This window comes from Heterodontus francisci, chromosome 5, assembly GCF_036365525.1.
Source record: "Heterodontus francisci isolate sHetFra1 chromosome 5, sHetFra1.hap1, whole genome shotgun sequence".
Classification (NCBI taxonomy): Eukaryota; Metazoa; Chordata; class Chondrichthyes; order Heterodontiformes; family Heterodontidae; genus Heterodontus; species Heterodontus francisci.
Genome location: NC_090375.1, coordinates 33,958,421 through 33,974,101, shown reverse-complemented (window position 1 = coordinate 33,974,101; position 15,681 = coordinate 33,958,421). Strand labels below are relative to the sequence as shown.

The 15,681-nt window shown below is 44.0% G+C and overlaps 1 protein-coding gene across 14 annotated transcripts in view; it reads right to left on the bottom strand.

The window, feature by feature from the left end:
- The window catches only part of dennd3a (DENN/MADD domain containing 3a), a 220,883-nt gene extending 205,413 nt beyond the window's left edge, over positions 1-15,470 (bottom strand). For all 14 annotated transcript variants that reach the window (XM_068031304.1, XM_068031312.1, XM_068031317.1 and 11 more), the window contains exon 1: positions 15,257-15,470. Coding sequence is in view for 1 of the 14 variants with exons in the window: in XM_068031306.1 (XP_067887407.1) it covers positions 15,257-15,284 (28 nt within the window). In the remaining 13 variants the exon portion in view is untranslated. The remainder of the gene's footprint in view (positions 1-15,256) is intronic.
- Positions 15,471-15,681: the final 211 nt, after the last annotated feature.

Sequence of the window (15,681 nt, the reverse complement as noted above, 5' to 3'; positions counted from 1 at the left end):
TTTCCTCAATAACCTTTGATGTGACACCTTATCAAATGCTTTCTGGAAATCTAAGTACAGTACATCCATCGGTTCCCCTTTATCCAGAGCACGTTACTTTTTCAAAGAACTCCAATAAATAAGTTAACCATGATTTCCCTTTCACAAAATCATCCTGACTCTGCCCGATTGCCTTCAATTTTTCTAAGTGTCCTGCAATAACGTCTTTAATAATAGCTTCCAACATATTCCCTATGACAGATATTAAGCTTACTGGCCTGTAGGTTCCTGCTTTCTGTCTCCCGCCCGTTTTTGACTAAAGGAGTTACATTCACTATTTTCCAATTTTTTTTTAATTCATTCATGGGATGTGGGTGTCGCTGGCTAGTCCAGCATTTGTTGCCCATCCCTAATTGCCCTTGAGGAGGTGGTGAGCTGCCGTCTTGAACCACTGCAGTCCATGTAGGATTAGGATTAGGTACACCCACAGTGCTGTTAGGAAGGGAGTTCCAGGACTTTGACCCAGCAACAGTGAAGGAACGTTGATATAGTTCCAAGTCAGGATGGTGTGTGGCTTGGAGGGGAACTTGCAGGTGGTGGTGTTCCCATGCATCTGCTGCCCTTGTCCTTCTAGGTGAAAGAAAATGTGGGTTTGAAAAGGTGCTGTCTAAGGAGCCTTGGTGAATTGCTGCAGTGCATCTTGTAGATGGTGCACACTGTTGCCATTGTTCGTCGGTGGTGGAGGGAGTGAATGTATGTTAGTGAATGAAGCGGGCTGCTTTGTCCTGGATGGTGTCAAGCTTCTTGAGTGTTGTTGGAGCTTCACCCGTCCAGGCAAGTAAAGAGTATGCCATCACATTCCTGACTTGTGCCTTGTAGATGGTGGACAAGCTTTGGGGAGTCAGGAGGCGAGTTACTCGCCGCAGGATTCCTAGCCTCTGACCTGCTCTAGTAGCCACGGTATTTATATGGCTACACCAGTTCAGTTTCTGGTCAATGGTAACCCCCCAGGATGTTGATATTGAGGGAGTCAGCAATCATAATGCCATTGAACATCAAGGGAAGATGGTTAGATTTTCTCTTGTTGGAGTTGGTCATTGCCTGGCACTTGTATGGCACAATATTACTCGCCACTTACCAGCCCAAGCCTGGATAATGTCCAGGTCTTCTGCATTTCTACATGGACTGTTTCAGTATCTGAGGAGTCGCGAATGGTGAACACTGTGCAAGCATCAGTGAACATCCCCACTTCTGATCTTATGATTGAAGGAACATCATTGATGAAGCAGTTGAAGATGGTTGGGCCAAGGAACTCCTGCAGTGATGTCTTGGAGCTAAGATGATTGACCTCCAACAACCACAACTATCTTCCTTTGCGCTAGGTTTGACTCCAACCAGCAGAGAGTTTTTCCCCTGATTCCCATTGACACCAGTTTTGCTATGGCTCCTTGATGCCATATTCGGTCAAATGCTGCCTTGATGTCAGGGACTCTCACCTCACCAGCCCATGTTTGGACCAAGGCTGTAATGAGGTCAGGAGCTGAGTGGCCCTGGCAGAGCACAAACTGAGCGTCACTGAGCAGGTTACTGCTAAGTAAGTGCTGCTTGACAGCACTGTCGACGACACCTTCCATCACTTTACTGATAATCGAGAGTAGACTAATGGGACGGTAACTGGTCGAGTTGGACTTGTTCTGCTTCTTGTGTACAGGACATACCTGGCCAATTTTCCACATTGCCAGGTAGATGCCAGTGTTGTAGCTGTACTGGAACAGCTTGTCTAACGGCGCGGCACGTTCTGGAGCACAGGTCTTCAGTACTATTGCTAGAATGTTGTAAGGGCCCATTGCCTTTGCAGTATCCAGTGCCTTCAGTCGTTTCTTGATATCACGCGGAGTGAATCGAATTGGCTGAAGACTGTCATCGGTGATGCTGGGGACTTCAGGAGGAGGCAGAGATGGATCATCCACTAATAATCTAATGGAACCTTCCCCGAATCTGTCAGCTAGCTCTTCAAAACGCCTAGTCGCTCGCCTTATAAATTCCAACTTCAAGGACTTGTTTAGTACAAGTTCACCTAGGCGACAAAGCTGGTTGCCTCTTATTTGGTATCTCAGAATAAACTCCAAACTCCCTTGAACTACCTAATTCAATTTGTTTTGCCTTTCTGATTAGTTTATCCTCAAGGTCATTGGCAGACACCAAAACTTCACAACCATGAGGACTGCTGCTTGTAGTTCTGTTCCCAGACTGTTCTGTGGCCTTTATTTCATTGCTTAATCTATTCAAACTAAGGCTTCTACTTCTCTGGTATATTCTCTGATGCAAGATTCACTTCTAGACTCTCCCTCAATACTTGCACTGTGCTTTCTTAATCTCCACCCTTTCACCCATTTTGCCAGTCCATGGACCTCTCTTCTTGGCCAACCAATATTTAAACTTGCCAGTAGCTTTTCCTGAACACCCCACAATTGTCGCATCCCTCCATTCACTGGACCCCAACGGAAGAAATGGCACCGAGCATCCCATCTGGAAAATTGGCCTGCAGATGTCAGCGCTCTGTCCAGTGTATCATAATCAGCCCTTGATCTACTGTATTCAACACAGGAGCATGAGGCACAAGGTGCCTTGTTCCGAAGAAGGGTCACTGACCCGAAACGTTAACTCTGCTTCTCTTTCCACAGATGCTGCCAGACCTGCTGAGTGATTCCAGCATTTCTTGTTTTTGTGCCTTGTTTACTGCTGTCAGTTGTTCAATGTCTGATATTTTGAAATTAATTCCGATTAATCGTGAGGAATGAACCTCAACACTTTGTCATGTTTGAAAAGTATAGTGTCATGCAGACCCCAACCTGCCATGAGGCATATTTATTTTGTCATATCAACATTTATTTTAAAATGTTGCTGGAGCGTTGAAATGACTTGTTAAACAGATTAACCCTGGCTGGAAAAAACATGTGCATACTAACAGACAGTGCTTGTGGAGGCAAAGGACCATTCCCTGACACATTCAACCCACAATGGACTTTGATCACCAGATATTGAAGGTGAGGAAGTTCACATTCCAGAATGACTGCTAAGATGGGTGAATCCACAAACAGACGTGGTCAAACCAGCTAGTACCATGACCAACATGCTGGGCAACCTGAGTTTTTTTTAATTAAAGGCAGTTTGAACTGGAGGGAGAGAGTGTTTGCTCCTGGACTGAGAAGATCTCTCCTGTCTGCTCCCATCTCTTTCTCACCAAACTCCAAATCCACTGAAGACGTGAGCCTCAAGAGAGAAAGGTTGCCTGCAGCGAACAAGGTTTAAGAATACTGAGGCCCAACGAAAGGCAAGAGCTACCTACAATCAAGGACTCTACAGCGAGCCCGAAGAACAGTCACCAAAACCATCTTCAGACATTGCCTCAAACTTTTCTACTTTATTTCTTCTGCTCTTTTCTGTCTCTATCTGCATGTGTGTTGATCGCTTATACATGCTAGCGTGGACACATCGTGTATCCATATGCGTTAACCGAATTAGAGTTTAAGCTTAATAAAGTTCAACCTTTCTTCTTTAAACGCAAGAAAACCGGTTTGTCTGGTTTCTTTGCCTTATAATTGGAAAGGATTCACTAAGGGGGAGCTAAAAGAAAAAGCGTGTTTTAAATAAAACCCTGTTACGCTAAGACCAAGTGAAGGCTGAGAGGGAACCCTAGACCCCCCTTCTCACCCGGTCGTAACAATAGCCTTACCATCATATTGCTTAAGTGGTGAGAGGTTGGGAAGTGCTCATGTCCAAAGAGATGTGGGGTGTCCTTCTTCAAGAGTCACTAAAAGCTAGTATGCAGGTTCAACAAGCACAGGGGATTTGGAGTACAGGAGTAAAGATGTATTGCTGCAATTGTGTAAAGCCTTGGTGAGACCGGAACTGGAGTATTGTGTCCAGTTTTGGTCTTCTTATCTAAGGAAGGATATACTTGCCATCGAGGGAGTACAATCAGACTAATCCCTGGGATGGCAGGATTGTCTTACAAGGAGATTGCAGAAACCAGGCCTGTATTCTCTAGAGTTTTGAAGAATGAGAGGTGATCTCATTGAAACTTGCAAAATTCTTATAGGACGTGACAGGGTAGATGTGGATAGGATGTTTCCTCTGGCTGGTGAGTCTAGAACCAGGGGACAGATATCAGAATAAGGGGTGCCATTGTGAGAACTGATCCTTGTGGGAACTTGTTGTTGGTTGTTACGTGTGGGCGGCTGATTTGATCTCCAAGGTGCACACGGAACTGTCAGTTGCTGTTCATGGAGTTGTCTTGTTGTCGGGTTGATACAAGGCAGATGACTTGGGAGAGTTTCAGCATCATGCCTGTATGCCACACTGTCATAAGAATGGGATAAGTCAACAAAGTCAGTTTCCGCGTCTTCAGGACTTTCTGAAAACCGGCTTCAAGGTGCGAAGTCAGTGTCAGGCCCTGCTTGAAGCAGCTGCAGCCGGTACAAAACCTGCCTGTTGGGGGTGGGGGGTGGGGGGGAAACCAAATCGCTGTTTCCAGGATGGTACTTAGTCTCTTTAGCAGGAGGCATTCCAGGACCTTATATTTTATTGAGAGCTGGGCGAAGGGGTTGTAGCTACGTGGGTCAAGTGATTTCCCTGGCTTGGCAATGGCCTCTATCTTACAAAGGCGCCAGACGTTTGGGACAGTGCCTGTGCTATGGATGTTGGTAAACAGCTTTGCTGGCCACTTCGTCCCCTGTAATCCTAAGTAATTCTGGAATTCTGAGTAAATCTCATCGACTCCTGCTGCTTTGCCTGGCTTGGTAGTCAACAGAACGCTGTCCACTTCCTTGTGTGTAAGGGCTGCTTTTACCATCACTTATCTTTCCTGCTGAGTTTATTAAGAGTTGTGAAGCAACGGCATCAATGTTGATTCTGGGCCACTAGTGAGGTTGTAGCTCAGCTGCTCCCAGGTGGTGCAGGGGTTTCCACACTTTTCGGCTTGAGCGTGTGAAGTCTACGCTCTCCACTATTTCCTATCATCTTAAGAGGCGTCCTTTATCAAGGGACTTGAAATGCTGTTGCCACGTCAGGGTCTTCATTTTCCCTGCATTCTTCCAACAGCCGCAGAACTGTTCACTTTCTGGGTTCCAACAAGGGATGAAGGTTTTTCTGAAGCCCCAGGGAACAAATTTGGTGGCTGCCATTTTCAGAAGTCGACTGAAGTGATTCTAGTTTTCAGGGAGGGGTGGGATCCAGTTAATGGCAGTTTCTATGTCTCTGCTGTAGGCATCCAAATTGCCCTTCCACAAATTCCAGCGTGGTTTTGGCCTTAAATTTATGAATGTCTCCCGGGGGTGACATAGGAACCTTCACATGGTCCACCTGTTCAAGTAAGTTTTCCAATTTGAAAACTTGCGAACAATGCTGTCAAGACCAGACCCCAGTCACCTGGCTCCTGGTCTAAGCAGCAAAATACCATGATTCAGTAAATCAAGCCAACATTTTAACCAATCTGTTCCACATAATATTGAAGTGCAAGCACTATCTAGCACTGCATAGTTAATCAAGTCTGCAACTAACACAATCACAGGACTAAAATTCCTTGTGACTAGTATAATTTGTTCAGATTCATCATTATCTTCATCCTCTTCCTCAGATGTCAGGTGTCAGGTGTCATTCAAAGACCTTGCCTCTCTGCTTTGGGAAGTTCGTCACAAAATGATACCTCCAAGTCACATCTGAAGGACCTATTAACTGTTCCTTGGGCATTCTTGGGATTCATTTGCCTATTATTGCCATTCCAATTCTGCCTTCTGCTTTTTGACCCAAAATCTGCTCAAGCTGCTTTCATCCTAGTCTGCCTGTCATTAACCCATCCATGTACTGACACCTGCATCTAGCAATCATTGAGTCATCTATTCTTTGTGCCACTGCAGAATGTGCTACGAAGGCTGAAGGAACTGACTGTTTCCTCAGGAAGGTCCAATCCTTCACCATGATCCAGCTCATGAGCATACAGCTCACAAAATATTTTATTTGTAGAAAATCGACAATGCCAAGGCCATAGCTGGTTTCCTCTTTAGTAGTGATGCAACCCATGTCCACCTATCCAATTCATTCTTCATATGGTTCAGCATCCCACATCGACAATTTACACTTGCTTTCTGCCATTCTTCATAATGGCTACTAGAATCGCGTTTTTTCTTGTCTGTTTTTTTTTCTGAACTTCTAACCTTCACATTCAGGTAACCATTCTCTGCTACCACATCCTACTCCAAAAGGTTAGCTGGTGAACAGAAGTGCAGCCAATCTTTAAACACTTTTATATTTATTTACGAAGTTACAAAAGCATATATCTCCTCACTAAACAACCACAGTTTCAATCTGTGTTTATTTATAGGGGGCTCAAGTGAATGTCCAGTTAATGCCCACTACCTATATACAATGAAACACAATTAATATACAATTAACATACCCATGCAGTACTGAGGGAGTGCTGCACTTTCAGATGAAACTTTAAGCCAAAGCCCTATATGCTCCTCAGGTAGATGTAAAATATCCCATGGCACTATTTTGAAGGGGAGTTAGTCTTGATATCCTGCCAAATATTTATCCCTCAATCAAAATCACGAAAAAAAATCTGGTCATTGTCACTTTCATGTTTGTGGGAGCTTGCTATGCACAAATTGGCTGTTGCGTTTCCTGCATTAGAACAACGACTACACTTAAAAGTGCTTAATTGGCTGCAAAGCATTTTCAGACATCTGGAGGCCATGAAAGATGCTATATAATTGCAAGCCTTTCTTTCAATAAATCCAATAGGCTAATAAGGAGAAATATCTTAACTCAGAGTGGTTAGATTGGGGAACACAGAGGAAGTGTTTGCGGGAAATAGCTTAGATGCCTTCAAAAGGAAACCAGATGAATACCTGATGCTGAAAGGCTGAGATAAGCTTGATGTTACGACCAAGGTGGGAGAAGTGCACTGTCTTTCCCCAGTTCCACTTCTCCACAGGTCACAATATATATTTACTTGTGTACCCAGTTGATAAGGCGGCCAATTATACACTCTATTTTAGTTTCAGAATAAAATCCACCAACCAAGTTTAACAAACAACAAAAGTATTACTTCATTATAAAACAAGATTTAGTCAATAAAGATGCAAAGCTTTAAGACAGTTTGAAATAGGACAGTAAATATATATATTCCCTTCTAATTACCCAACACACATACACACCACGCACACACCAGTTAAAGGAAAACAAATAAAGATGCTTTGGCCAAACTACTTGTTAACTCTTGAAGAAAATGGATAAGATATGTCATGTTCCAGATGGCACACAGTCTGGCATCCGAGTACGCATAGACGGGTCACTAAGATCTTTTCAGAAGCAGGTCCTTCAGGAGATGTCGAGAGGAAGTCTTCCAAAAGCTTCTCAGGAGAATTGCAGCATCTGGCGTTACAGTTATCAAACACTGGATGTTTTTTTGCAGGGTTGCTCAGAGAAGTGGAGAAAAGATGAGCTGGGTGTTTCTTTCAGCAAGCTCCAAACTCAACTGACTCAAAACAGTATTCAAAAATGAAACCCACTCTTGAGCACCATAAATCTTCACATGCCACTTCTCTTGTAAACAACTCCCAAAGTCAGAGGCACTTGTTTACTTAGCTGAAAGCATGTGGCATCCAGTTAATGTCATTTTTAAACTGAGTTCTTCCAGTGACCCTTTAAAAAAAAACAATTCCAGCATTTAAGGAATCACTTCAGTCCTCCAATGAAACCATTTCCACAATTCTGAAACAGGAGTCCTCAAAAAAATATTAAAAAATGGAAGCACTTTCATAACATTGATGAAAGGGGAGGAGACGTGTGATGTACAAAAAGAGCACAGACTAGTTGAGCCGAACGGCCTGCTTCTATGCTGTATTTTTCATGCAAGGGCAGAAGGCATCACGGGAGGATCTAGAAGCCTAAATACAGCACAGGCGTGGAGAGAGCGATAGAGAGCATCGTAATACAACCACAGACAGAAAAAGTGAACTGAGGAGCGGGAGCTGAGCCTGAGGGAACGGAGATTGTGGTCGAGGGTAAGTATTGAGGCAAGAAGAACTAGCATATAATTAAAAACAAAATACTGCAGATGCTGGAAATCTGAAATAAAAACAAGAAATGCTGGAAATACTCAGCAGGTCTGGCAGCATCAGGTAAGGATAGCAGATTTCCTTCCCTGAATTGATGCTGCCAGACCTGCTGAGTATTTCCAGCATTTCTTGTTTAGAATATCATTAAAACTGGTTTAATGAGTGTGAGGTTTTAAGTTTTCCATCGTAACATTTTTTAAGTCTTAAGTTTTATTTCTGATTAGTTAGTCGTTGAACAAATACTGACATGGCAGGGCACCATATTCACGTCGAATGCACATCTGCACCAGATGGGAACTCCAGGACGCTTCTCACGTCCTGCACCACCACATGCGCAGGATGTGCCATCAACTGGAGGAGTTCGAACTCCTGGTCTCAGAGTCTGAGCAGAAAATGGCATTACTGCAGGGCATCAGCGAGGCTGAGAACTACATGGATACCATGTTTCTAGAGGAGGTTCACCCCACAGCTTACGAGCGAGCAGGCAGACAGGGAATGGGTGACCGCCAAACAGACAAAGAGGACCAAGCAAGCAGTGCAGGAGACCCCTGAAAGCATCATGCTCTCTAACTGACATTCAGCTAATACTGGTGACAGTGATGATACCTCTGAAGAATACAGCCAGAGCCAAGTACGCAGCACTGTAGGTGGCTCAGCTATATAAGGGGAAAGATGGGAAGATGGTAGGTAGCGCAGTGGTCATGTCACTGAACTAGTAATTCAGAGGCCCAGGCCAATGCCCTAGGGACATGGGTTCAAATCCCACCACGGCAGCTGGTGGAATTTAATTTCAATTAATTAATTAATTAATTAATTCAATGAATAAAAATATCTGGAATTGAAAGCTAGTCTCAGTAATGGTGCTATGAAACTATCAATTGTTGTCCTTCAGGGAAGGAAATCTGCCATCCTTACCTGGTCTGGCCTACATGTGACTCCAGACCCACAGCAATGTGGCTGACTCTTAAATGCCCTCTGAAATGGCCTCGCAAGCCACTCAATTGTCAAGGGTAATTAGGAATTAGCAACAAATGTTGACCTTGCCAGCGACGTCCACATCCCAAGAAAGAATAAAGAGAGAAAAAATAAATAAAATCGGGAATGCAATCGTGATTGGGGATTCAATAGTAAGAGGAACAGACAGGCATTTCTGCGGCCGCAGACATATTCTGCCTCCCTGGTCACTGAGCAGCTGCAAAATATTCTGAAGGGGGAGGGTGAACAACCAGAAGTCATGGTTCATGTCTGTACTAACAACATGGGTAGAAAGAAGGATGAGGTCCTGCAGGCAGATTTTAGGGAACTAGAGAAGAGATTAACAAGTAGGACCTCAAAGGTAGCAATCATTGGATTGCACCCTCTGCCACATGAGAGGGAGGGCTTTAGATTCCTGGGGCATTGGGACCAGTTCTGGGGTGTTGGTGTCTGTACTATCTGGACAGATCACACCTCAACAGAGCTGGGACCAATGGCCTCATGGGGAGGTTCAATATGTTCTAACCCAGGAAGCCCAGTGATGAAAGATTGAACTGGAGCCCATCTTTACACACTTATATAAGCTTTTACTTACAAAAATGCACATTACAAAACATATATCTCCTAACCAAACAGCCCCAGTTTCAGTCTGTTCCGATTAAAAGGATCACAAGTGAATCTCCAATTAATGCCCACCACCTGTATACTCTTTTCTTTTTTCTCTTTCTTTTGGGCCTCCTTATCTCGAGAGACAATGGATACGCGCCTGGAGGTGGTCAGTGGTTTGTGAAGCAGCGCCTGGAGTGGCTATAAAGGCCAATTCTGGAGTGACAGGCTCTTCCACAGGTGCTGCAGAGAAATTTGTTTGTCGGGGCTGTTGCACTGTTGGCTCTCCCCTTGCGCCTCTGTCTTTTTTCCTGCCAACTACTAAGTCTCTTCGACTCGCCACAATTTAGCCCTGTCTTTATGGATGCCCACCAGCTCTGGCGAATGCTGGCAACTGACTCCCACGACTTGTGATCAATGTCACACGATTTCATGTCGCGTTACAATTAAACATAATTAATAGACAATTAACACACTGGGATGCAGCATTAGAAAGGAGAAACAAAGTGCACAAAGATTTGGGACAGACAGATAGCAATAGAAGAATAGATGCCGGGAGATCAGACAGAGAGAAGGTCTCTCTACAAGAATATCGAAGATAGGTTTGCAGTCCGTGTGTGAAACGCACAATGCACGTTAAATAAGGTTGGTGAGCTGCAGGCATAAATAATTACATAGAAACATGATACGCAATAACGGAGACCTGACTCCAAAAATGACAGGATCGGGTGCACTAAATATTCCTGAAGACAAGATGTTCAACAAAGATAGGGAAGGAAAAAAGGGCAAGGAGGGGGTTGGCAATATTGATTAAGTAGAATGCTGCACTGCTGAAGCGAGAGGATGTCCTGAAGGGGTCAAGGACAGAATCTATTTGGTTATAGTTAAGAATCAATAGAGGCTTCTTAAGACTACTCGGTATATTCTTGAGGCCACCAACCAGCGGAAAGAATATAAAGCAGTAAATTTACAGGGAAATTGCAGAAAGGTGCAAAAACTATAGCGGTGATAATGGGGACTTCAATGATCCCAATATAAACTGGGATAACAATACCGTAAAGGGCTGAGAGGAGGAAGAATTCTGAAGTGTGTTAAGGGGAATTGTCTTGATCAGTATGTTTCTTGCCTGAGGAAAGAGGCTTTGCTGGTCTGGTGCTCGGAAATTGGGTGGGTCAAGTGGATCAGGTTTCAGTATGGGAACGTTTAGGGAAGAGTGATCACAGAAGATAGTAAGTTTGGATTAGGAAAAGGACGGGGAGCAATCGAGAGTAAAAATACACAATTGGACAAGGGAAAATTTCAGCGGGTTAAGAACAGATCCGGATCTGCTGCAGGTAAACTAGAAATCAGATTGGCAGGGAAAAATCTAATCAAACAATGGGCAGCCTTTAAAGAGAAAATGGCTCTGTACATTACAGATCCACACAAGGGGGAAAGGTAAGGCAACCACAACCAGAGCTCACTGGATGATGAGAGAGAGAGAGACAGAGAGAGACAGGGAGAGACAGAGAGAGACAGAGAGAGACAGAGAGAGACAGAGAGAGACAGAGAGAGACAGAGAGAGACAGAGAGAGACAGAGAGAGACAGAGAGACAGAGAGACAGAGAGACAGAGAGAGAGAAAAGAAAGAGAGAAAAGAAAGAGAGAAAAGAAAGAGAGAAAAGAAAGAGAGAGAGAGAGAGAGAAAAGAGAGAGAGAGAGAGAGAAAAGGAGAGAGAGAGAGAGAGAAAAGGAGAGAGAGAGAGAGAAAAGAGAGAGAGAGAGAGAGAGAGAAAAGAGAGAGAGAGAGAGAGAGAAAAGAGAGAGAGAGAGAGAGAAAAGAGAGAGAGAGAGAGAGAGAAAGAGAGAGAGAGAGAGAGAAAAGAGAGAGAGAGAGAAAAGAGAGAGAGAGAGAGAGAGAGCGGCACAGTGGCGCAGTGGTTAGCACTGCAGCCTCACAGCTCCAGGGACCCGGGTTCGATTCCGGGTACTGCCTGTGTGGAGTTTGCAAGTTCTCCCTGTGTCTGCGTGGGTTTTCTCCGGGTGCTCCGGTTTCCTCCCACAAGCCAAAAGACTTGCAGGTTGGTAGGTAAATTGGCCATTATAAATTGTCACTAGTATAGGTAGGTGGTAGGGAAATATAGGGACAGGTGGGGATGTTTGGTAGGAATATGGGATTAGTGTAGGATTAGTATAAATGGGTGGTTGATGGTCGGCACAGACTCGGTGGGCCGAAGGGCCTGTTTCAGTGCTGTATCTCTAATCTAAAAAAAAATCTAATCTAAAAGAGAGAGAGAGAGAGAGAGAGAGAGAGAGAGAGAGAGAGAGAGAGAGAGAGAGAGAGAGAGAGAGAGAGAGAGAGAGAGAGAGAGAGAGAGAGAGAGAACGATGAAGCAGAAAAAAGATGCATACGACAGGTGGCAGGTTGATGATACCAGTGATGAAAGGTCACAGACCTGAAATGTTAACTCTGTTTCTCTCTCCACAGATTATGACTGGCCTGCTGAGTATTTTCAGGATTTTCTTTTACTTCAGATTTCCAGCATCCACAGTATTTTGCTTTTGTGTTGTTGTCGTTGAGATGCTGGATGAAAATTGACAGAGGAGATGCTGGAACGGCTGGCTGTACTTAAAGTTGATTAATCACCAGGTCTGGATGCAATGCTGGGGGAAGTAAAGGAGGAAATTGCGAGGGTACCGGCCATAATCTTCCAATCCTCCTTAGGTGCAGGAGTGATGTCAGAGGACTGGAGAATTGCAAATATTAAGGCCTTGGATCAAAAAAGGGTGCAAGGATAAACCCAGCAACTACAAGCTAGTCAGTTTAACCTCGGTGGTAAGGAAGCTTTCAGAAACAATAATCTTGAAAATAATTAACAGACACATGGACAGGTATGGATTAATTAAGGAAAGCCAGCACGGATTTGTTGAAGACAAATTGTATTTAATTAACTTGGGTTTTTGAGGAGGTAACAAAAAGAGGGTTGATTAGGATAATGCGATTAATGTGGTGTATGAACTTCCAAAAGGCATTTGATAAAGTGCAACGTAATAGGTACGTCAGCAAAGTTGAGCCCATGGAATAAAGAGGTCAGCGGCAGTATGGATGCAAAACTGGCTAAAGGACAGGAAACTGTTGTTTTTCAGATTGGATGAAGGTATACAGTGGGGTTCCCCAGGCGTCAGGTTAAGAGAGCAGTTAATAAAGCATGCAGTATGTAATAGGTGCATAGAGTAAAAGAGCAAGGAAGTTATGTAGAACTTATATAAGACAACAGTTCGGCCTCAGCTGGAGTGCTGCGTCCATTTCTGGGTGCCGCACTTCAGGAAAGACATGACGGCATTTGGAGAGGGTACAGAAAAGATTCACGAAAATGGTTCCAGGGATGAAAAACCTCAGTTATGAAGATAGATTGTAGAAGTTGGGACTGTTTACCTTGAAAAGACAGAGGTGATTTGATAGAGGTATTCAAGATCATGAGGGGTCTAGACAAAGTAGATAGAGAGAAACTGTTCACACTCGAAAGGATCGAGAACTAGAGGGCACAGATTTGAATTAACAGGTAAGAAGTAAAAACGACATAAGGAAAAACTTTTTCATGCAGCGAGTGGTTACGGCCTGGAATGCGCTGCCTGAGAGTGTGGTGGAGGCAACTGAAGCATTCCAAAGGAAATTAGACTGTTATATGAAAAGGAAGAATGTGCAGGGTTATAGGGAGAAGGCAGGGGAATGGGACTAAGTGACTTGCTCTTTCGGAGATCCGATGCAGACACGATGAGCCAAATGGCCTCCTTCTGCGCTGTAACAATTCTGCGACCACTGTTTTGTGATCTATATTAATGACTTGGACTTGGGTATACAGGGCACAAATTCAAAATGTGCAGGTGACATAAAACTAAGTATCGCAAACTGTGAGCAGCATAGTGACAGACAGGCTGGTGGAATGGGTGGGCACACGACAGATGAAATTTAATGCAGAGAAGTGTGAAGTGATCCATTTTGGTAGAAAGAAACAGGAAAGGAAACAGAAACTAAACGGCACATTTCTAAAGGAGGTGCAGGCACAGATACACCTGGGGGGTATATGTGCGCAAATCATTGAAGGTGGCAAGGCAGGTTGAGAAAGTGATTAAAATGCATACAGGATCCTGGGCTTTATAAATAAAGGCATAGAGTACAAAAGCAAGGAAGATATGATGAACCGTGAGAAAACACTGTCAGTTCTGATGACGGGTCACTGACCTGAAATGTTAACTCTGCTTCTCTCTCCACCGATGCTGCCAGACCTGCTGAGTATTTCCAGCATTTCTTGTTTTTACTTGAGAAACTCTGGTTCGGCCACAACTAGAGTATTGTGTCCAATTCTGGGCACTACACTTTCAGAAGGATGTGAAAGCCTTGGAGGGATTGCAAAAAGATTTGCTAGAATAGTTTCAGGGATGAGGGACTTCAGTTACGTGGCTAGATTGGAGAACCTGGGGTTGTTCTCCTTAGTGAAGAAAAGGTTCAGAGAAGATTTGATAAAGGTATTCAAAATCCTGAGTAGTCTAGGTAGAGTAGCAAGAAACTTCCCACTGACAGAAGGGTCAAGAATTAGAGGACGCAGATTTATGGTGATTGGTGAAAGAACCAAAAGGCGAGATAGGGAAAAACCTTTCTACTCAGTGAGTAATTATGATCTGGAATGCACTGCCTGACAAGGTGAAGTCAGATTCAATTGTGGCTTTCAAAAGAAAACGAGATAAGTACTTGAGAAAAAGTTTGCTGAACTACAGGGAGAGCACAGGGGAGTTAGATATATTTCTTAATGTCAAAGGGATCAAGGGATATGGGTAGAAAGCAGGAACAGAATTACACATCAGCCAAGATTTTTTCTGAATGGCGGAGCAGGTGCAAAGGGCCGAATGGCCTACTCCTGCTCCTATTTTCTATGTTTCTATGTCAAACTAGCTAGATTGTTCTTTCAGAGAGCTGGCACAGATGGGATGGGCCAAATAGCATCCTTCTATGCTGTAACCATCCTATAATTCTATAATGTGAAAATAAGGGGTGAAATCACAGTAAAAAAAAAAATGCCAAAATACCACATAACAAAAAGTAGGTCTGTCCGACTGGCATAACACTACTTTTGTTGTAAAACAGAATATCCTCTGAATCAAAGTCAGCAATGCCACAGGAGATCAGAATCAGCTTCTTACTTAATTGACTTACTTCAGGAAACACACAAACAAATAGCCTTGCATCTTGCACAACATATTTTAAAAGTACAAATGCTTTTCGCTCCACAGATGACGCCACGCCGACTGGATAATCTTCTGTCATTATTTTGAATTCACTTCCTTCCCAGAAATGAATGCTTCAAAACAAGGTTGATAATGTCTTGCTCGGTCGAGTCCCAGAAAAGATGAAAGATTAAAGACTTAACTAAACAGAAAATGAGACGTTGGCCGGGCGGAAAGGGGTGACTGGGATCCAAGTATGCACCACAGAGAAACTCAAAAGAATTTTCAAATCAAAAATGCAGCATATAACATAAAGGGAAATGTGAAGAGCATAGAAGTACAGTGAGGTAATAACAAAATTAAATACTTACGATATCTCATGGTTGTGAATATACTCATACACAAGCGACTTTACATCAAGAAAATTGCAGTACACTGGTAACTCAATTGGAAAGACGACGTCTCACAGTGAAAGGACAACTTTCTCCGGCAACAAAAAAAATAACTAATGGCAACGTCACTTCTCCAGCACTTCTTCTCTGACGGGTATTCGGCATGTCCTGAGCAATAAATCCGTTCCCGCTGTGCGCGCTCCCGCTGGCCGCGTTTCCCGCATGCGCGCAAGGCCCTGGCCCCTCGAGAGGCAAATTTCAAAGCGCTGCGCGCGCTCCCGTTGGCCACGTTTCCCGCATGCGCGCGCGGCCCTGGCTCCTCGAGAGGCGGATTCAAAGCGCTGCGCGCGCTGTTGCTGCTTCAACGGCGGAACGAGCAAAAGCGCGTGCGCGAGTCACACCGG